Source organism: Diadema setosum, chromosome 14 (genome assembly GCF_964275005.1).
Source record: "Diadema setosum chromosome 14, eeDiaSeto1, whole genome shotgun sequence".
Lineage (NCBI taxonomy): Eukaryota > Metazoa > Echinodermata > Echinoidea > Diadematoida > Diadematidae > Diadema > Diadema setosum.
This window is the reverse complement of record NC_092698.1, coordinates 14,569,770-14,592,854: the sequence shown is the minus strand read 5'-3', so window position 1 is coordinate 14,592,854 and position 23,085 is coordinate 14,569,770. Positions and strand designations below refer to the sequence as shown.

General features: G+C 40.3%; 2 protein-coding genes across 2 annotated transcripts; both read left to right on the top strand.

The window, feature by feature from the left end:
• The first annotated feature begins 6,704 nt into the window (after positions 1 to 6,704).
• On the top strand, positions 6,705 to 12,668 carry LOC140237580 (uncharacterized). Its single transcript, XM_072317515.1, has 4 exons — positions 6,705 to 6,822; positions 8,259 to 8,570; positions 8,940 to 9,349; positions 11,118 to 12,668. The coding sequence occupies exons 2-4, from the start codon at positions 8,477 to 8,479 to the stop codon at positions 11,571 to 11,573; spliced, it is 960 nt and encodes a 319-aa protein (XP_072173616.1). The 5' UTR covers positions 6,705 to 6,822; positions 8,259 to 8,476; the 3' UTR covers positions 11,574 to 12,668.
• Positions 12,669 to 21,653: 8,985 nt separating this feature from the next.
• Positions 21,654 to 22,475, top strand: LOC140237954 (NAD-dependent protein deacylase-like). The gene has a single exon (XM_072317883.1). It carries the CDS (start codon positions 21,654 to 21,656, stop codon positions 22,473 to 22,475), a length of 822 nt encoding a protein of 273 aa, XP_072173984.1.
• Positions 22,476 to 23,085: the final 610 nt, after the last annotated feature.

Genomic DNA, 23,085 nt, shown 5'->3' with positions numbered 1-23,085 from the left:
TTCATGGTGTCACGTTCTCACGTTAATTACACGACTGTGTATCAGTTGGCAGCCATATCGATAGCATTTTCTTTCTTTCTGAAATACCGTTGATTTATGTCAATTTTTCATTGTAAATTCAAATTTGCATATGGATGCTGCATTAGATGCACACAGTAGGCCTATGTTTTGTTGTTGTTGTTGTTTTTGTTTTTTGCCAAACGTCCCCGAGAAAATGCGGTCGAACTTTGTAAACCCCGTCATCAATTCCAATTACTGCATGGATTTAACATGGAATGCCAAAATATAGTACGTGGGAGATGATCAGACCTATTCGCTGATCATGCCAGTACATGCAGATGATACATCACGGAACTGATGCCAAACAGTGATCTCAAACTCGGTCCACCACACAATCCGGAAGGAGATTTCCTGCACTATACTACATGTATTATTAGGCGCAAACGGCTCACGCGCTGATGATACACATAAAAGAAAGCAGCCATTATCGAATGAATCACAACAACACTGTGTGAAAAGCAGGGCAACGTGCAAAGGCAATTAACTGCGAAGAGTTTCTCTCTGGAGTCTTGACAAGCAATACGTTTTGTACTGAAGGACAACGTCATCTTCATACAGTCATGTTGCTTGAGGTAATGCAGCATGAACACATCAGTGAAAGTTTGAGGAAAATTTGACAATCCGTTCTAAAGTTATGAATTTTTAAAAGTTTTTGTGTAGTCACTGCTGGAAGAGAAGACTACTGTAGTTGATGACGTCACTTATGAGTCTTTTTTTTTTTCTTTATCCTCCTTCCAGCATGTCCAGGGACTTTATTTTATTTCAGATATCTAAAAAAAGTTCACAAAAAAACATACAGAGATCAAGTTGTACGAACATAGAAAATAAGGGTACGAAAACAATAAACTAGTTGTCAAAATCATTATCATCACATGAAATTCGATTCCTCTAGTGAAAGTATACACTTCAAATATATCCAAGAAACTTTATGAGTGTGATATTACCTCAACATATTAATTTCTGCATCCACAGTTAATCAAATATAATCTTTATGATTCAACTTCTGCTCTAATATTCACAAAGTTGCCTTTTCGTGAAGTCAAATAGCTTTTTTAACCAAAAATTTCAAATTCATAATGAGCTCTATTCTAAAATCTGTCAATAATGCGTATAATAACTAATTCGTTGCTTTTGTTGTGTAATTGCTAAGTGTATATAAGGATATACTTAGTAGTCACCTATGGGTCGAACGATATAAGGAAAATACATGATCATTGTATAAAGAGAACTCAACAAAATGCCATTTTTTTAAAGTATACACAGACATTCCCTCAACTGTATAACTGACATTATGTTGAAAGTAATATAACTCCCCTTGCATTCTGACCTTAACCCTAATCCCACCGGGTTTTTTGAGGGACTTGAAACCAACGGGGGGGGGGGGGGGGGGCTTTTTGGCCCCCCTTCAGATCTCGGTCGTGGATCGCGCGATCCTCGCGAAAATTTGCACTGAGGTAGAGGCCAATGTTTCATTCATGTCTGCTATGTCTTCGTCATTTTTGAACGTCCACAAAACGTTTTTATAATCAGGTCTGCTATCTATAGTCTTCGTCTTTGATGAGGGTTCAAAAACGTTTTTATTAGGTCCGCTACGTCTTCGTCATTGGATTGATCTATGTGTATGTCATGAACATTCGTGCATACATTATTCATGAAATCTAGATTTGGGAAATAGTGGAAATAGATTTAAAAAAACCCCACTGAAATCTAAAGTATTTATGCTGCATGGTTCAAACTATCTATCTGTGTTAAAAATTGTACTAAAGTTATTGTTCAGTTATTCACGATTTCAAATTGTGTTATATGAAGAGGCATTTTCATGGATTATTTTGATAGGCCTGATTAAGATTGTATGTGTGATTTATTTTAGTAACCATGTCTTCACACATTACAACATTTTTGCCGACATATAAAAGAATGTGATACAATTACATCAGCTGGGAATAGCATGTTACAGTGGGGGATGCAGAGGGGGCGCACCGGGCGGGCGCCCCCTCTTTATTTATTTATTAATTTTTTTAAACAAAGGAAAAAGAAGAGGGAAAATGGGGGAGCGTGCGCCCCCCTTTAATTTTGTAAAGGCGCCTCCCCTTAACGGAATTCCTGGATCCGCCCCTGTGTTATGGATGGGTGTCTAGGTTGTAGGTCATTACAGGAGGAGGTTGGGATATGATAAGTGAATACATAAATTCCAGATAGTTCCTGCGTGTATAAACCCATAACTTTACTTTTTATGCCCATCCCCCCCCCACGCAGAACGTCCACATGACAATTTTCTTAAAAGGTTTTCTGACATTTATAACGTCCAAAACGTTTTCATGGGGTGTTTTAGCTCACCTGAGCCAAAGGCTCAATCCTTTAGTGAGCTATTGCGATCGCCCTTCGTCCGGCGTCCGTCGTGCGTTGTCCGTCGTCCGTCGTGCGTCGTGCGTCGTGCGTCGTGCATAAACTTTTTACATTTTCATCTTCTTCTTGAAAACCCCAAGACCGATTTTCCTCAAACTTGGCAGGTAGCATCCCTAGGGGGTTAGGAACTCAATTTGTTAAAATGGGCACCATGCCCCACCCAGGGGGCCCCCAGGGGGGCCCAAACCCCCCAAAATTAAGGAACCTGTAAAAATCTTCTTCTCTAGAACCAGATGTGATAGAGCTAATTTAATACTATGAGCTAGTACATTGATGACTGTAGTTTTAAGTTTGTTCATGGCAGAATCAGGGGTGCCCCCCTTGGGACTCAGGGGAGGGGGGTGGGGAGGAGTCCTAATGGGGCCTAAATTGTACATTTTCATCTTCTTCTTGAGAACCCCATTACCCATTTTCACCAAACTTGGCAGGTAGCATCCCTAGGGGGGTAGGAACTCAATTTGTTAAAATGGGCGCCATGCCCCACCCATCAGGGGCCCCCAGTAGGGCCCCAACCCCCCCCCCAAAAAAAAAATGTTATTAAGGAATCTGTAAAAATCTTCTTCTCTAGAACCAGAAGTGATAGAGCTAAGTTAATACTATGAGTTAGTACATTGATGACTGTAGTTTCAAGTTTGTTCATGGCAGAATCAGGGGTGCCCCCCTTGGGACCCAGGGGAGGGGGTGGGGAGGGGATCTAATGGGGCGTAAATTGTACATTTTCATCTTCTTGCGATACTCAGGTGAGCGCTAGACCCGCGGGTCTCTTGTTTTAAGTACATTATTTTGAAACGTTTTACAATACGTCGAAATCCTTCCACATTAAACGTTTTGAGAAAGCGTCCAAATAACGAACTATTATCAGATTATAACGGAATGTTTCCAAGAATGTTCAGAAACGTCCAACTATTTATTGTTAGCCGGGAATTTATACGGCACAGAATTAGTTTGCTCTTGTTTTATCCATAGGCCTATACATCATGATCATATACAACTGTATTACGAGTTTCTGAATATCTCGTCTTGTCGTCACTGAGTACCGTATAACTTTCACATCCAGTGGGGGAGAGAAAGTAAAATCGGCGCGTGTAGTGGCTCGTGATAAGTCATGAGAGGTCTAATTAACGATTATGCCCTATACTTGACACAATAATTTTTCATTAGATTGACGTAATCCCTAGTTCAATGTCAGAATAGTGTGATGATGACGTGCACGCCGGGATTTCCACCTTGAAAGTGGTAGTAGCATTAGCTGTGACACTCGGTTATCATTTCCGCTTGGTTTCCGCATATGCTAGTAGTGCAGCGAAGTACATCCTCTTTTATGACGTATAGCTCACTCAGCGACGTGACGTCACACCGGCACTCTTGTGAAGTTTTGAGTACTAGTATATCGCACAAGCATGGCGCACTTTGCAGAACGAGTAGCAGCATGCATGTTTTCTGTTTTTGCTTAACCCATCAAGTCTTGGGACAAGTTTGCTGCGAAATTATCATAGTTACTGTACTTATCAAATTGGCAGCTCCGAACTTTGCTGCTGTGAATCCTTTATTGGAATTGGTTAATTTCATTAAAATCTGTACAAAATCAGGCCAATTTACACAATTTTTATATCCTTTCGCATGAAGAGACTTTTCAAAAACCATGACCAAGAATTGGTCTTATGTTTAGTATTTGTTATCATCATCATTGTAAGTAATATCATCATCATAATCATCCTCATTATTATTCTAATTATCTTATTTTGTTCTGGTAACCCCCCCCCCCCCCCCCAAAAAAAAAAAAAAAAAGAAGAAGAAAAAGAAGAAGAAGAAGAGGAAGAAGAAGAATGTATAAAGTTATATATCAAAACGAAGGGCTAAGATGAAAGAACTTTTTTACAGGTATATACTCTGTCCTATGATACTCAGTACACTTATACCATGAATATGGTAAACATTTCAACACAGTGCTAAAGTATCATCACTAAACCACAGAGTGTGTTTTAATGGAAACTATTATATAAAATCGCGTGTGATGTTGTTAGTGTTATCTGTAGTTGTTCATAAATGTTATTATTACCAAAAATACTCTGTATTCTTCAGAATTATCTTTGTATGTGCACTGCGTACTGACTCCGATCAGCGTGTACTAGCTGATACAGGTAAAGATCGGTGGCTTTGAGGTGGCATAATATACCAGTATCATGATAACAAACAAAACTGTTGATAGAAAGATCGTAGCAGGCAAAATCCAATGAATATCGATAAATGTAAGAATTAGAGACGGTCCTATACGTGACTTAGTAAGAAAACAAAGCGTATTGAGAAATGTAAAGGGATGTGTGGTACTGCTTTTGTTGAGACCTGGCTTCGTATTTCTAACTTTTTTTCGTGAGATAATGAGAAACTTAGCGCTCATGAAATATGAAAGAGCATGTAATTCCAAGAGAAATTCAACGTTTATTTAATGAAAATTGGTTTAGATATAATCATACAAAACAATTAAAAAGCGACCCTTATAAAAGGTGGGGGCCCACCTTTTTAATAGGATCCCGTTGTTTTAATTCGTTTTTGTTTTTGATATCTCAGCCATTTTAAAACGATTTTTATCAAATAAACTTTGAACTTCTCTTAGAATGGTATGCTCTTGATACTCTTATAGTTTCTTGCAAAGAGTTAAAGTCTCCATCCTCATCTCCACCAATACTAGACTGTTCCTTTAATGGTATAGACTTGAGGTATATAGTTTGGTAGGCGGGTGGTACACAATAATACACAGAAAGGTTGTGATACTTAAATCGAATAATATTCACCGTTTATGATTATAGCAAGGAAGTATATACAGGCTACATTGCTACCTCGATCATTGGTTATAGTCACAACAGGGTGTATTATCTATAGCTGTCGAGCCATTCTGAATCTCTGTCATACTTTTGTATACTTAATTAACTGATAAGGCGTGTGATATTTTACAATGTGCTGTTGTTATCTGCACGGACGCGATAGAATCAGAAAGTCTACATTCATCTGTATTAGGCTACTGCAAGCGGGAGAGCCCAATATCGGTCCGAAGGGCGACAGTACCAAAGATTGTCAATTCAATGCCTCCGCAGTGATATTGGGAAGGTACCCTTGTGACATGGCAATTGTGAAAGTAAACAATGATTATGACGTCAAAGGGTATAAATCAAGTAATAATACACGGAATATGAAAATACTCAACCGTTATATCTCTGTAGAAACTGAAAGTGATGTTGTAAAAAGCCCATACGTCATACTGGAGTATACAGCGGATAATTAGCAGCAAAAGAGAGCTCTACTTCACTTGTGGTATCTTTTATTAGAAAGACGTGTTGTTTTCGGATCTTAAAGGGTGTGTACAAATTTTCTGGTCAAGGTGAGGATTTAGCTTTTTAACATTTTGCGAGATAATCAGAAACCACTCCATGAGATGTCAAAGAACATGCAATCTAAGAGGTATCAAAAGTTAATTTGATGAAAATCGGTTTTGAAATGGCTGAGATATCCAAATTCAAGGTGAAACAAAGAGATCCTAATAAAAGACGTGGCCTGTAGTCTTTTATTATTATCACTTTTTTGGATATCTCAGCCATTTGAACACCAATTTTCATCAAATGAACAATTCAACAAATGAATCCTTCTTAGAATTACATGCTCTTTCATATTTCATAAGAAGTTTCTCAGTATCTCACTTAGGAATGTTCAAAACATGAATCCCCACCTAAACCAGTACTGTACACTCCCTTTAATGACGATGATGTCGAGGATGGTGTTTAGAAATAGATCTTGCTGCTGCAACTGCTTTTCCCCATTTCATGCAGTTGTGTTTTCACTCACAGCCATAGATGCTAGGTGCTCATTGTGTGACGGTTTCATTAGCCGAATCTGCAAATGTATACACGGCCATGTTTTCAGTAAAAAGGATGAATATAACCACTAAAAGTATTGTAACAACCTTTACTTTGCGCATGTATTTTCAGCGAGCGACGCTACAGTCAGAAATCAATTGATTTGCTGTTTGGCGGCGAGTGTGTGTCGTCACAACACGATGTTTAAGCTCCGCCTCCATTATAAGCTCAATGCATTGGTAGCTGAGCACTGATTGGTCAAAAATGAGGTAATGACAGAAACTGGTCTTCATTGGACACGAATAATACGTACTTCATCCCTATTTTTAGCGCATAGCTTAGAATTTCACCATAAATTGCAATGTGAACCGTGTAGAAATTGTCAGTACACATCGTTCGTTCGTTTCAAGCGCATGGGAAAGGCATCGCGGGTGAAAACTCCGCGAAAGAGCGAAAGGCGACTTACCGGCGAAAAACACCGGTTTCTCTCGCGAGAAGTGCTAACAAGGTATGCATGATTTTTAAGAATACTGAGCATATTATGGAGGGCAGAAGTCGTGTTTAGGCCTAGCTAATTTTACGTGGTAAAATAAAACGTTACAGCTACACTCCGTCAGTCCGTGCTTCTCAACCTAGCTGAGCTAAGCTAGGCTGATAATGAGCTGGTAAGTGGTAGCGTAGATCACTCCTACTGTGACAGTATGCGTACTGTATGACTGAGTGTAGCCCGACCAGACGCTGTTACGCTATGCGAAAACAGCGTCTGACGAGCGCGGCATGCAGCCTCAAAGTGAGGAACCTCAACACAACTAGCACTACAAAACTTAAGAAAATGTATACTTTTCTCCTTTAAACAGAATACTTTACTCACGTTAAATGCATGTTTCTATTACAGAAGAATAGTTCGCCACACTGGGTCCATGGAGACCACTTGCGATAAGTCCGTGGAACAAATAAATGACACTTTCTGGCGCAATTCCTGACCGTCGGTACGTCGCGACCGACGTACCATGTACAGCGACTGGGCTGTGTATACATGTAGTTAGGCCTGGCGTGAAAGATTGTGTACCGTGTGGACATGCTGGATATGATGATCAATTTCGGTAAGTTTCATTGCGTACATTTGAATACTGATAGCATCAGATGTAGAGTAAATATTGAAAAGTACACTCGTTGAGTTTGAGGTGACAAAAATGATGTTAAGTATCAAAATTCAAAGCTATCGTAATACGATTACGTCGCTCTCCTAGTGGTTGGTGGTCGCGCGCGTACAGCCCTGTCGCGACGTACCATGTACAGCGTACTGGGCTGTGTATAGTTAGACTGAGTGCAGCATAAAACACCACAAAACTGCACGCAGTTATACAACCATCAATGCCTTGCGCTAGCTCTGGCGTGCTTCCAAACGTTGAGAATACGTTTACGATAAGACGAACGTAGACAAAAAGGAGGTGGAGTGATAACCGCCCAAGCTTTTATAGTTTTATATCGTGTCCCTCCACCATCGAGATGCTGTCTTTGGTCCGAGGCTTGGGCTTCTTAAACTCACTTTTAACGTTAGACCCCATACCACTCGCTCATCCACACAGTTATTCTGGCCACAGAACACTGGTGTATTTTTATTAATAACGTTAGATAGAAACTACTTATTCCATCTTCCCAGTTGTTCTATGACTAAGTGAACATCAATCATGTGATGCAGCTGTAGCACGAGCAGTCTAGGATTCTAATAAAACTAAAATTTACCTAGTTCGGTGTTCTGGGTAGGCGGTGTAAAGAGCATTCATTGACATTGCACTGAAGAAGAACTAAGAATGTCACAACTATCATTCACTGCAGTCAACTAGGCCTCGACTGCAGGATCAGGAGTAGATTTTGAAAAATTTTAAAATTTTTCTAAGATAACATGTTAAATTTGTCTTTTTCTCTGCTCTTTCCTCACAGGGGTCAACATTAACCCCCAACAGTTCCCAGCAGTCGGGAGTGTGGATTTTACAGTGGCTACGTACGAAGACGATACATTCTCTGAATTATCATGGCCCGCTACGGATCACTTTTTTTGTCAGAGCACCTCGCCGGTGACGTCGATCGAAAATGCAGGAGCAGTAAGCAAGGCCAGGGTACATTACCCTGGCCTTGTCCCCAAAGAAGAAGAACTGGTGATGGAGGAGAGGGAGACATTATTTGTGGGACAGTCGTGGGAGACGTCAGTTACTGCACCACGCATCGGCGACGAGCCGAGTGGCCTCTTTAACCGTAAGTATTTCTGACAAAAGAAACCATATTTCAGAGAGTATACTTTGCATATCTGTCTGCCGCCATACCATCTTGAATTTGTTTGAAATTTGTTTTCTAAAATGGTCAATTTAAGTTTTTGTTTGAATGTTATTACTTTATTGAAACCCAGCTTACCTTTGATAAAGATCATGTGCTGTCGATTAGCACAAGGTGGTGTTAGGATTAAGAGTACAATTACAATAAAGAAAAAAAGTGGCATACAAAGTTACCATTATGGCCCCTATGCTTTTCATCATCATGCAAATGTGATTGTGTGTTAGGGATGTTTGATAACTTACGCAAGTGTGTACACAGAAGTATGGATCAATCCATTTTCCAACTGTGCAGTGGACATGGACCTGGACCCAGGCAATAGCACAGTGGAAGGTGTCGTCGACAGCACCAAGCTGATGGTAGACCCGTCTGCGACCAGCACGGTTGACCTCGCTGAACTCTTCCCAGACCTCACCGACATCCTTGATGACAGCGGCAACAGGGCAGTTGCACTCAGGGCTGCACTAGAGGAGGAGGAGGCGGGTGCGCTCAAGAATGTGCATCTGGCAGCCTCTCCTGATGTAGCGGTCACCAAGGCAACAGTTGGAAATGGTCTGAGGAGGCAGCTCCCCTCGACCTCGTCTTGCGCCTCTGGCAGCGAGATGAGCGACTACGAGGAAGGGCTGAGCCCTGCGGAGGTGGACACAACGTTGGAAAATTTCTTCAACACGTTCACAGATATCCAGGGCTTTCTCGATGTCCCGGTAAGTCAAGCTATTATATTTCATTCATTTTTATTTGTGCAGGGATTTTTGTTGTTGTTTTGTTTTTGATGCTGTGCACTTAATGGGAGGGCAGTATGTGGAACATGTGATGGGATACATTACTTTTGATTTTAAGTGAAAAGAGAGGAATATATCCTTTCATTAAAAGAGAAAAATGATGGAATCGCATGTAGGGTGCTGCTGAAAAGGAAAGCTGGAAGGTATAAAATCATGTTGAACTTGGAGCAAAGACATTGAATGTTACATCTAACCATTTTTGCCGAAAGATATAAAAAAGAAGAAGAAGAAGAATAGAAAAGGCAGATGAAAAGGGGATTTGGTAAGCATGTTCCTGGAACCAAAGAGCTGTACGTAGCTCTTTGCTGGAACCTTGTATATTTAAATCACAAGTCTTTATGGAGATCCATGTATGGATGATGCAACAGGAAACTCCCTGGGAATCCTGTGCATGTTATCTGCTCCATGTGAAGGAATACATGTCAAGTAAAGACATTGCTTTGTTGAGATTGTTCTTTTTTTTTGGGGGGGGGGAGGGGTAGAGGGATGATGCAGCACACTAACATTCAGGTCAAATTCTCTAGAAAGCAAGAAGCAAGGTTTGAAAGATATGTTTCTAGTCTTGGATTTCTGATAACAGATTCAGAGTAAGTTGTTTCTGTTTCTACTACTTTACTCCAAACATCAAACTTTAATAAGAACAGCAAGACCCAAGAATACCATGCACTCTGTGGTCTTTGGAACTACCAGAAACACACGTCACCATTCTGTGCATATTTATTGTAATGCTAATTTCAGTACCGAGGGAAAATACACAAACCCAAGAGGGCTTTTGTGGGCGGAGCTTTACTCATGAATATTAATGAGCTGAGCTAAGGTTGCAAGCGATGGTGCAATACTGCCTCAACTGCGGGCAAGTCAATACATGTACTTGCATGCATGAACGTACAAGGCTGTATGGGTGCTGTATGGCTGGTTGCTAGCAGTGAGTCAGTGTATGTTGGTTGGCCTTGTACCTTCCTGACAAATAGGCCTGCTGGGCTCCTAATTTCCTGATGAATCTGTCAACCCTGTCATTGCACAATATGCTGAAATTTTACAGCGCTCTCCTTTCCAGGCGCACTACTGTTTTGTATTCGGGGTATATATTGCTCTCGATAGTTTCTTCTCGCAACTCTTTCTGTCATTCTCGGTGACTCTTCATAACACTGGGCATTGCTACTTTAAAGGGAATGTTTATTTTGGATTATCATCATCAGTAACTGCTAGCAATACTTAAATGTTGTTCAAAAAGTGGTTTGAATAAGGCGAGACATATCCAGCGATGAAAGTAAAGATTTGTCTTATTGTGTATCTGCTAACGATGGTGAGATTAATCCACTTCAGGAGGTTCCTAGCCATGGTAAATGCTGTTTCGCACACGCTGTTTGTGTTGGACTTTGAGCTTGGCAGCACTTGAATTCAGCATGTGTTTGGATTGTGATAAAAAGACTTGCTTATGCTGATATTTTAAAACAATAGCCTATTGCTAGTTCATGTCCTCTTGTGTGTTTGATTTTGTTGAGTCTTGGTTGGCTCCAATACTGTACATAAGTCCACTTTTGATATTTACTTCAAAGCACTGTACAGTTACAGAGTTTTGTTTGTACAGTTGAATGATATGCAGTGGATTTGTAGGACTTTGCATGTATGCAATGGACTTCGTCTTTTCATTAAATTGTCATTCCCCTTTTCCTTTTTGAATGTCCAGGCTGAAGAGACCGGTCCCACAGCCACTGTCGATGCTGCCACTGTGCGAAGCCTGATTGATACCCCGACAAACGATACTGGATCATCCTTATCAAATGTTCTTACCGTCGACACCGATTCTCTAGCTTTGTCTGCAGTCAGCGCCGAGAAGCGCATCAAATCTGAAGGAGAAGAAGAGGAGGAGGAGGGAGAGGAAAATGCTTGCCATGTGGCCAAGAAATCACGCCGTGCCCCTTCGACAAATACAAGTCCTGTGGATGTGTACAGACAGCGACGGATCAAGAACAACATTGCCTGCAAGCGTGCCAGGCAAAACCGAAAGAAGCGCGAGAATGACCTGGTGGTCACCGCCAACGAGCTAGAGGCCGAGAACGCCGTCCTGAGGGCAAAGATTGAAGAGCTCACCGAGATCGCAGAGCTCTCCCGCCGCGCTCTGGTCAAAGTTCTGGCCAAGTAAAGGGGATCTTGATTTCCTCAGATCCCACGGTGAGTGGAACTCAAATGGACAGGTAGCTTGTGGCAATGATGCACCCAGCTGGCCATCACATCAGCTTGTGAACCTCATGGAAAGACCCCGGCCTCGTTGTGATGTTGTCGTCTATCCCCAAGATGGGAGCAGTCCAAGATGGGCGAAAGGGTTAGCCCCACGTCCAGCCCGTGCCACAAGGGTGGTCTCTTGGAGCTGTCGACACGCTAACCACTTGGCCAATCTTACATCTTGGAACCAGATGCTCACTTGGGAGAGGATGTAGAATGCAGAACACTTGTGTGTTTTGTTTAGAAGCCGCCGGTATAGTCTTATGGGGTTAAAGAAGCATGTGAAGCCATATCTGTGCTAGTCATTGTTTTCATGAGCTTGGGATTGTGTCAGGAGTAGTTGCATGATCTCAGACTTCATCATTAGATGGACATGTCTGGATGGATTTAGCAGCTTTCTAAATGCAATGTTTTGTTGTGTTTGTCATAAAGACTAATGTACAATTTGTGTTTCGTGTATAGATTTTGTTGCAAATGTATTTAGGTACATCTAAAAATAAAACAAAAAAAAACATCTTTATGTTGATATTAACGTAAAAAATATTTTGTTTGTGTAAAAGAAATAAAATAGATATCAGCTTCTTATTGTGTTTGCAGAATTTGGGAGTTTTGTTTCATTTACTGTAAAGAGCTTTTAATGTATGTTTTTGGTTAGGTGAATGATTCAAAAGTACTGTGAAAACAATGGTTCATTTACACATGAGATATCTCTCTTAAAGCAATGGATTTATCAAAATGACTTTGGATTTTCTGTTCCAGAGGAAAAAAAGGTCATCCCAAGCAACACTGTTACATTTGCTTCTAAGTGTTGGTTGGGTGTCATATTGTCACTCACTTCGTGCTTGACAGTGAGATTGAGTACATGTATGTGTATTCCACCTCTGTTTAACTGGTATGCCCTGCCAAGTGATGAGGTGTCTCTACACCTAAATAAATGCTGCATGGAAACACAGTTTCATGGTAAGTTGGAAACAGGCGATGGTCAGAGACAAAATAAGCAGCTGATCATCAGGGGCGGGGGGGGGGGGGGGGGGTGGATATACTAGCAAAATAGTACACATGTGATCGACTATCGATGTCATACTTGTCATAACTTCAAGAATGCAATCTAGAATGATAACAAAAATGCTCATCACAGAATTTGTTCGAACCGTAAACATGATTTGGTCAATGATGTCAATGTTGCATATTAAAGAGGGCTTGCTTGTAAGGATGTGTGGGATTTGACAATTCACTATGTTCTGTTTTCCATGTAGCACATGTTTCTGTTAAAGAAAAAAAGAGCTTCTAAGCTGGCAAATTTTTCTGCCTATAGATGAATTGTACCAATTTCTTTGGTCTTGTCCCACAATCTGTCACTTTTATTTTGAATTCTTCCATGGATATGAAGGGACATGCATTTATGTTTATGTTGAACCCCCCCCCAAAAAAAAAAAAGTTTAGTAACTGACAAACTTCAAATACATATGTACACTTTATTATTTAAAAGCTCAAAAGCTGTGTACTGGTTATAACAAACACGCAACAGATATGCAGAGAAGAATACAACGTGTGTGCTCATCAATTCCATATGTAGTCTCAATTCTGTGGTGATTGAAGAGGTTGCCTAATGAACTGCAAGAGTAAAACAATGTTTTTTTCATTTCCTTTTGTGCATGTAGTTGTATTGTATCGTTATTGTATTTTATTGCTCTGTTTATGTTGCTCAGTGTCTGGTTTCAAGACCACAAGTAATATTTTATGCAAATACATGTATTGAAGGGGGAAAAGAGAAGAATTCCGCTTGATGTGCAAACTGTATTCAAGTGAAGTTCCTTTTACACCAAAACTGGAGCAATTTAAGACGCCAAATCTTATGTTTGTTTGTTTTTTCTGTCATTTGATGACTCCTTTTTTAGAAAACGCAGAGTATAATCTGTGAGTTTGTCCTGTGATCCTTTTACGTGCAGGTTGAAAGAATAAATATATATCTTCGCTCTTTGATCTACTGCATTTGGTGTTACTTGAACATCTATAATGATGATTTTTTTTTTTTAATTTTTTTTTTTTAATTTTTTATTATTGATATCTGAGTTCCATTGCTGTACCTTAATTCATTTTCCCCTTATTTCCCTTGCAGTCATACAGCGTTCAATTGTCAATCAGCGAGTAAGTTTAAATGCTACCCCTGAACCTACTTGAAACTTGAAACTGTTGCAAGGCTCCCAATGCAACAATGCACTTTGCACATATCTCACGGCATTAAAATGTGTGAGTATAATTCAGGTCATTTTGATTTGTGATTGCTCAGGGAACCATTTACCGTCTTTGATGGAATAATTTGTAAGGTTGATCATGTTTTGTGAATGAGCCAATTTTGTCAGATCTTATTTGTATATATGTGTTTCACATCTTTTGCTGCTTTCAATGAGAGAACCTTTCATCCCTACATGAAAGGAGTACATACTTGTACATTGTATTGTATATATCATTTGCACATGACAATCTCTTTGCTGCTGACCCCCCCCCCCCAAAAAAAAAGAAGAAGACAAAGAAAATGTGTCACTACGACAAACAAACATTAAAGTACAAAGTATGGTCCTTTTTGAATGAATTAATGGTAATGTCGATGTAGTTTTGCTCTGTATTCTGTCTTCAGCATCTATGATGTTGACAACAAATGGTTATTGATTAGTGAGGTCACAGAAAAATGTTGTTAAAATTCCTTTTTGTTCATCTAATGACTAATATTACAGAGGAATTCAGTCAAAATATAACTTACCGTTCAATGCAGTGTGGTTTGAAGAAATTGTATAAGAAAATTGATTCTATATGTGGAAACCATGTCCCCAAACTGTATATACTAAAAGCAAATTAAAAATATCTATTGAGTATTTTTTTTTATGATAAGGAAGACAGAATCTGATATCTTATTTTAATGTGTAAATAATATATTCTGACTTTATTTCACTTTGCTAGTACTCCATTCAAAGTGACAAAGAGTGGATAGATCAGTAGCATACCTCACAGTGGGTTCCTCTTCCATTGTAATAAAAATGTGATTTTGTATTAGGTCTACAAAAAAAAAATGAATAAAAGCTGGACTTGTTATCTGAGACCGTTAGAAAGATACAAAAATAGCCTCCTACTTTTCAGAAATCAGTGCTGAAGTGTGGTTGAGAGAGAAAGAGGTGTTGAGTGATTGGTTAGATCAGTAATGGTATGGTTTGATTGGTTGGTGATGAGGTGACGGAGACGGTGCATTGAATGCAGATCTATGGTCATGGTACGTGATTCTGAAGTGATGCTGGGAAGAACGGTGATACAGAAGATTGCACAGAAGGTGTAGATCGGATTGGTGTGAAGTTGTGTTATGGTTTTTTGAAAGAATGGAGCTACTGAACAGTAGTTAAATGATATCACTTTCACAGTTGTTGCTATCGTGTGTGTTTTTTAATGGGGTTTTAATCTTGCTGTGGACTTGACTTTGTTTGCAAATTTGTGGCCTCCATACTGGCAATTGATTTGCATCGTTTGTAACGGTATACCAACCGTGGTATTGTTATGGTTAATTTCTGCCGAGGTCATGATTGTTCACTGGATCAGGAAGTAGGTATTGTTGCTAAGTGTTGTTGCTAGGGGATACCGCGGTCGGTGTGTTTGCGTGCTGATCAGTTCTCCCTATTCCCTCTGTGTGTGTGTGTGTGTATAATTATACTGTGTATGTGTTAATCTTTCCATCCCCCCCCCCCCCCCCCGTTTACGCAGAGGTGTAACGCTCGGTGTTTTCATACTTTAATCATGCTGCTTTGTCCAATATAGAGTCGACAAGGGCACAATTGACAGTACAGTACAGTGAAAATTCTCAGGACTGCCTCCCTTTAAATATAATATCTTTGATGGACTTTAATCCTGTCACTTCGTCATTCTGGAATCTCCGTACAGTACCGAGTATTTGCATAGGATCCTCCCGGTTCTCGTATAGCCAGTTGTTGAAGAAACACTACAACGACAAGCTTCACAAGGCTGTGGCTTAACCATGATATTCATCACAGCAATACCCTATATGCAATTAATTATTTTAGTATTTTTTTTTTTTTTTTTTTTGCCACCAGCATCTGCAGAAGGAGATGTACAATATCACAACTGGAAAAATGTTATCAATTTTGTATATCTCCCCTCGCTCTCCTCCCCCTACAAATCCACTTGTCTTGCCCGCGGGGCTTATACATACTGAAACTGAATAATAATAATGGGGACTTGCTTACACGATGCTAAATTATGGAGCTATGCCTAAATGCCAAATTTGGAAAATGGGAAAAGTCTTACCGCACCCACCCCAAAATATTCTGACAATATGTCAATACATCACCATTCCACGTTAAACTGTGACTATGATTATATGTTTATTCAAATCAAAATGCTATAACCCAGATTGCTGCCCCAACTCATAAACAACATAACCTCGCCCGACAAAACCGTTATCAAATGGCAGGTATTTTATATCAAGGCAGTGTATGCCACAGCGTGGAGCCTGCAGCTCCATGACATGATTGTATACTCAAGAACTGTACATGCTATTGTAATGTTGGCGGTAGGCCCTTGTACGTACATGTATATTGTAGATTAGGGTATAAATTGCTTAATAGGGTTGACAGACCTTGACATGACAGTTCATTTGATATACATGTACAAGTGTAGTTAGTTGGATCGACATACATTGTACACTGGTCCACTGTATTGTATCGTTTTCATTTTCATGCGACCACAACTGTGACTCCACGAATATACAATGTAGCATGTTTTCCATCTTATTTAGATACGTTATGCATAAAAAAAAAAAAAATCAGTTCCGATAAATGAACAGTATAGGCCTACAAATATTAAGCCACACTCACACTTGTATTTGCCGACTACATTTACAGCACTTACAAATTGTATCGTTAATTATGTTACAGCTACATAAGACACTGTACATGTATTTATTTCATGCATGCATCGGATCCACACCACTGACCCATGACAGTGTATCCATCTCACTTGTATCAATGCTGCATGCCCGTGTCATTACTTGGGTAGTATGGTATTATATGCAGATGCGATTTACAGGTTTGACGTTTCTCATTTCTGTAAAAGCGAATGTGGCAGAAGTATACAATATAAAACGTCTATTACACCCACGCTCCATTTATTACACGTCTCTCTGGCCACGTTTTCTCCTCTCTCTCCCCCTCTCTCTCTCTCTCTTTCACTCTCTGCGGTGTCCTTTCCCGTTCTGACGAAGGGGGCGGGGGGGGGGGGGGGGGGTGTCGCCGCAATCGTGATGTTGAGGGTTTATCTATAATTGGTGAAGTGTGAATATGATGTGATTTATGACTTGCTTATACACCATACTCCAATAACCAGTGCAATTATTGTTATCGCGATCAGAAAAAAAAAATCAAAAGAAAGTTTAATAACATCGCCGAGATCTTTCACAGCTGAAAGAACAAAAATGTCAAGTATCCACCCTCACACACAATGCATTTCGAAGCCATCCCCTCACTTCTGAGATGATGCAATAGGCTGCAACTTCGCGAAATTCCAGGTACTGCGGCTAAAGTGACTTTATAGTGATCGAGGGTATTAACTTGACAAACAACCTATCATGGCCCCTTTCTCTTCGCCACTTCCCCTCATTCACAGCCTCGAAAAAGGATGACGACATAGGCTGCAATATCGCTGTATGTAGCTCCATGTATAAAAATCCAAGAGCCATTGAAACTCATTCTGTTATTTACATGCAACGAACAGCAGGGCTCTTTTGCACATCCGCATTGAAAAGCACGCAAGCAAGAAAGAAAGCAAGCAAACAAACAGAAGAAAAAAACTAAACAAACAAACAAACTAGCACAAACACACCCACACACACCTTTAAAGAAATTATTATTGATATAAGAAATTGTTATTGATATGCCAACTCTAATATCAGTATCACTGACACTGTCATGTTTTTTGTGTCAGTGCATGTGCCTTTGCGTGTGTATGTGTGTGTGTCTGTGTAGTGTGCGCGCGCGCGTGTGTGTGTGTGTTTTATGTGTGAGTGTGTGTGTGTGTGCGTGTGTGTGTGTGTGTGTGTGTGTGTGTGCGTGTGTGTGTGTGTGTGTGTGTGTGTGTGTGAGTGTGTATTTGTGTGAGTGTGTGAAAGCCCATTATGAGGGCGGGGGAGCGAGGTCGAATTTGGAAACAGTGGACCTTTCTGAGGGAGTAAAGCGACCGAACTGTCACGAGCTAGGATCTATAGGAGGGAACTTGGCCGTACATGTATATAGACTACGCAGGAACTTGTTTTATTTATTTGTTTGTTGTTGTTTTGTTTTTTTGCGGGGGGGGGGGGGAGCAAGAACAATACGTTCAATCTGGGAAATCAAACAAGCGAAGGAGTGTATAGGGGGAGGGTTCGGTATAGGAGGTAGTTCCCTCCAATATGAAGGAGCTTTTGCATTTCAAGAATTGAAATTCAAAGGAAGAGGACTGGGTTCTTTTATTAAAAGAATTTAAATTCTGCCTTTTTTCATTCACTGAACATGATATCTAAAAAGTATACCCGTAATATGATATACAGTACTTTTCTCACTGCGCCTTTATACATAAATGAGCGCATTTAGTCATGTGGAACTGGAGCATTATAAGTACCCTGTATTTATCATCATCATCACCATTATGAACAACATCATCACAGAGACTCCAACCCCAAGCACCTTCTGATCTGGAGATTCTCCCGCCTAAAACCCCTAGCAAACGGGAGACTCCAACTTGATGTGCGCGAAGCGCTCATTACGAGCGGGAAGCTCGAAGTTCCTTACGGCCGGGGTCTAGGGCCCGCTTAAGGGTCCTGGAAGCTCTAAGGTTCTAAATGATCTCTCGTGCTATCTAGGGCTTATTTTTCAACATACGATGACACTTAGTAAGAAATCATTTCAAGCTGGAGACACAGAGCCAGGGGGGGGGGGGGGGGAGAGAAAATTTTAATCTCAAGCGGGAGAACGGGAGCTCCAGCTGCGAAAATGGGCTTTCGGCGGGAGATCTCCTGTCGAAAGCGGGAGAGTTGGAGTCTCTGTCATCATCATCATCATCATCATCATCATCATCATCATCATCATCATCATCATCATCATCATCATTATCATTATTTGAGCGCAGCAACCGAGTCGGGGGAATCCCCTCCAACATTTTCAGAATTGAAATCCAACGCTATTTTCCTGCTTTCAGTGTATCAAAGACAGCAAATTCCTGAGGAAAAAAAAAACCACACACACGCAGACACACACACACACACGCAAACAAAAAACAAAAGCAAAACAAAACAAAAAACCAGCAGTACAACTCATGGCATGGCATGGTAGGGGGCTCCCCCCACACACACACACACTTTTTGTGCACTATACAAAGGAATACATAAGGTGTACTGTAGTAATCACTTTGCCCCCCCCCCCCACCGTTTTTTTTTTCACCCGGAAGCACGTAAATGGCACTAAAAAGCAATATAGAGGAAGATCTTGAAGTGTGAGCGTGGTAATGTCATTTTTTTTTTTCCGCTGAAGACCTTTTTTTTTTTTTTTTTTTTTTTTTTGCTTGTCAGCTGAAAAAACAAAAACAAAAACAGAACCCGAAAATGGAAGGGGAGAGATGAACTGAGGACCTTTTGTTCGGTGTTTGCTTGTTTGTTTGTTTCTTTTAAACCCGGAAGTGGAAGGGGAGAGATGAGCTGACGACCTTTTTTGTTTGTTTTTTGTTTGTTTGTTTTTGTTTTTGTTTTGTTTTGTTTTGTTTTGTTTTGTTTTGGTTTTTTTTGCTTGTTTGCTCATGAAACCCGGAAGTGGGCCCCCACTTTTGAAAACGCTCCGCCGTCCCTATTGCGAATACAAAATTGGCAGTACAGTACATGTATTATAGGTGTACACTATTGTGCATAATACAGTAATATCATGTACAACTCCCCTCACCCATGTACAAATACCTGTCAAGAGATGGCGCTGTCAACATTATTGGCTGCGTGTACTGGAGTAACACCGGCAAATAACAGTTACTCACTACTAGCATCATGATTAACTCATGAATACTGGTGATAATCCGGTTCCGACGACATGAAGCAAGAACATGACATTTATTCCCATGTATGATCATCCCATTTCCAATTGGTTCTCTAGAAGGGCCATGACAAAATGAAATATCGTTGGTATACACTGCTACACGGGAGTTTTGTAATGGAAGAAGTTATGTTCTTCATTCTCCCCACCTGCTATTCACCTAAGAAAAACAATATGATTTTTTTTAAAGTCTACATGATTCTGTCATACAATATGTGACACCGACGTTTAATTTCATCTCTGTGCATTAAGAAGAACATAACATTGTGAAATTTCAGAGTCAAAATGTTATTGCCACAGTCACTGATTACAATCAGGGAGGTGGACTTCCCACCTCCCTGTTACATTTAACTTACAATAGACTATTATGAATAAGGTCTACACACCATTAATTGCTTCACAAGATCCCCTTCACCAGAAGACAAATATAAATGGTTTTTATGCTCCTTTGAATTCAAAAGGGCAAAAAAATATTAATATGAAATCTACACACTCAACAATTAGCAAGGATGACGTTTTACGGGGTCATAATAAGCTGCTGTATAATAATTTATTATACATTTTCCTCCCCCCCCCCCAAAAAAAAAAAAGAAAGAAAAAAGAAAAGAGGAAGAGGTATGGAAGAAGATAAAAATATGTACAAACGAATATTAAAGCTTTGAGTTTATGTATAATTTTCATATAACCATGCTATGTTGCTGGTATTACTGCTTGGGAAAACGAAACTTCACAAATCACAACTTTCTTATTATTCAGTATAATTTGGTGAAACTTTCACTGCTCTGTTTATTCCTTTTCTCAAAATCATCTTGTGAGTAAAATGGAGTTTATCATGCCTATAAAATGAATTTCGTAATCCAAATGATGATGAGGTAAACGCTGCTACAGACGAGGATGAAGATGATGATTAAGATGATCATCGATGGATCAGATGGGGCTTCACGTACGGTACCCCCCCCCCCACCCCACACACGCATGCATCCATGGAAAAGTAAAAGAAAGGAAAAAAATATACACAACGAAATCGAGAAACAAACTTTGAAACACACACCCAAAAAGGGGTTTGCTATGATTCATATACTTTGTACTCTGATAAACTGATGAAAGTAGGCCTATATTGTATTCAAGCCTCGTGTGATAGAGCTTAAAATGTATGTGATAAAGATGAACTTATACGTCGTACACTATCTTCTTATCCCTCAGTGATAAAAACTGCGGTGTACAACACTGATAAAAATGAAGCACGCACACACACACAATCTATAGGCTATCAGTATACGAGTGTTGTCAATTCGTAGATCTATACTGCGCAAAATAGGTTATTTGCCATTTCTATAGTTCACTTTCACAAACTGACGCTATAGTACAGCTTTGTGACTTGGCCATTGTAGTACATCTTTCACTAGATCAATGGTTGTGACTGCGGACCCTCCAAAATAATGTCCAACTCTTGTATGGACAAACTCCGAGGTCCAAAGTTCAAAGCGCTCATGCCGGAGGTAAAATACCGGCTCATGCGCGCCGATGCGAGAGGCTCCTGTATAAACACGCACATTGAACAGAAAGCTTCCACTATATAGAAGCATTGCTTCTATAAACCTTTTTTAGTATCAGCATATAACTGACAAAATTTTTCTCCGTCATACCGTGAGGTGATAAACTCTTATCTGCAAACACCATTGTTACAGTCGAGAAACTGCATGCATGATGTTAATGAATTACTGATACTCGATGAACGTTCTATCATGGCCTTTTTCTTTCGTGAAAACTTGCAAGATTTTCAGTGTATAACCATGGCTTCCTCAGTGGGTGCTCATCCAGCAAACGATTCTTTACATTCTTTAATTGAGAGAGCAGCAAGCTCGATTAGATCTTGTGATGTCCTCGTGATCATGGCAGGAGCGGGGATGAGTGTAGACGGCGGCATACCCGACTTCGTCGATATCAAGAAGGCTCTCCCTGAGGTTAGCTTCCTTGGTCTTGGAGTCAGAGAATTATCGAACTCCGAGCTTTTCCTCAAGAACCCGCAATTTGCCTGGGGCATTTTTGGAAAGCGAATGCGAGATTATCGTCGCTGCTCACCCCATGTCGGATACACTTATCTCCTGAACTGGTGCAAGACCAAGTCCCTTTCTTTCGTCTACACCAGTAATATCGACAGACACTTCTTGAGAGCAGGATTTTCTCCCGGAAGCGTGGTGGAGTGTCATCGCTCCCTCTACGAGCTCCAGTGTGCCGTTCCGTGCTGCGATGAAGTTTGGGACGGCAGCGACGTCGAAGTCGAGTTTGACGAACGGACCCTCCATGCTGTCGGAAAATTGCCGCGGTGTCCGAGCTGTGGCGGTGTGGCTCGCCCCTGTACGCAGCTGGCAAGGGACTCTCGATGGCTCAACAGGCTGAGCCAACAGCGCGAGAGGGAGATGGATCAGTCCCTGACAAATCTGGATCAGTCCCGCTCCATCGTGGTTGTAGAGATTGGATGCGGTGTTCAAATGCCAAAGGTGCGAAACAAATCGGAGTGGCTTGTGTCCAGTCTAAGGAGAGCTCGCCACGAAACGGTGTTTGTCCGTGTGAACCCCCTTACAGACCATCTCAGGATGCCAGTGCCGCGACATCCCGACGACATCGCACTCGGCATGAAAGCCCTCGACGCTCTGCGCGGGATGGACGTTATCGTTTCTTCTTGCGATCACTCGCAATATGATAGTGCATGAGTTACCTCTTCTTTGATATTGTTATTATAGTTATTATTATTATTATTACATCGTATTATCAAAATTGTTTCTATGGTTCCAAGAGGTTTTCCTACTTCAAGATATTATTATATCTATTATCGAGTAGACGTTATACGCTTCCAGCAAGATGGAGTGCAGTTTGTGCTTCTTTTTTAAATGAAGTCATATAGGAAACCATAATTATAACATAAAGATTAAAAAAAAAAATGGTGACATCTGCGTTGAGCATAACTTATTAAGATAAAGTTGACTTACACGAATACATTAAAATCAGAAGAACAAAATGGGAAAATTCATAAAAATCGGACCTATGAAGGATCAGAAAGTTATAAATTTGGTTTTAAAGTTTCATATGTTTTCATTATGCAGTGAAATCGGTCTCATCCACAATGTCATGTGCAAATTTGCTAAGGTGATGATTATCGTCAACTCACAACTCTCATCATAATTATCATTTTGTACACTTTTGATAGTATTTTGTCTTTATCATTCATATAAGTAAATAACAATTTGATAAATACTAAATGTAAATGCATGGTTACATGAGTTATACTGCCCTACTTTGGCAAAAGGAAGCAAGTGACAAAAG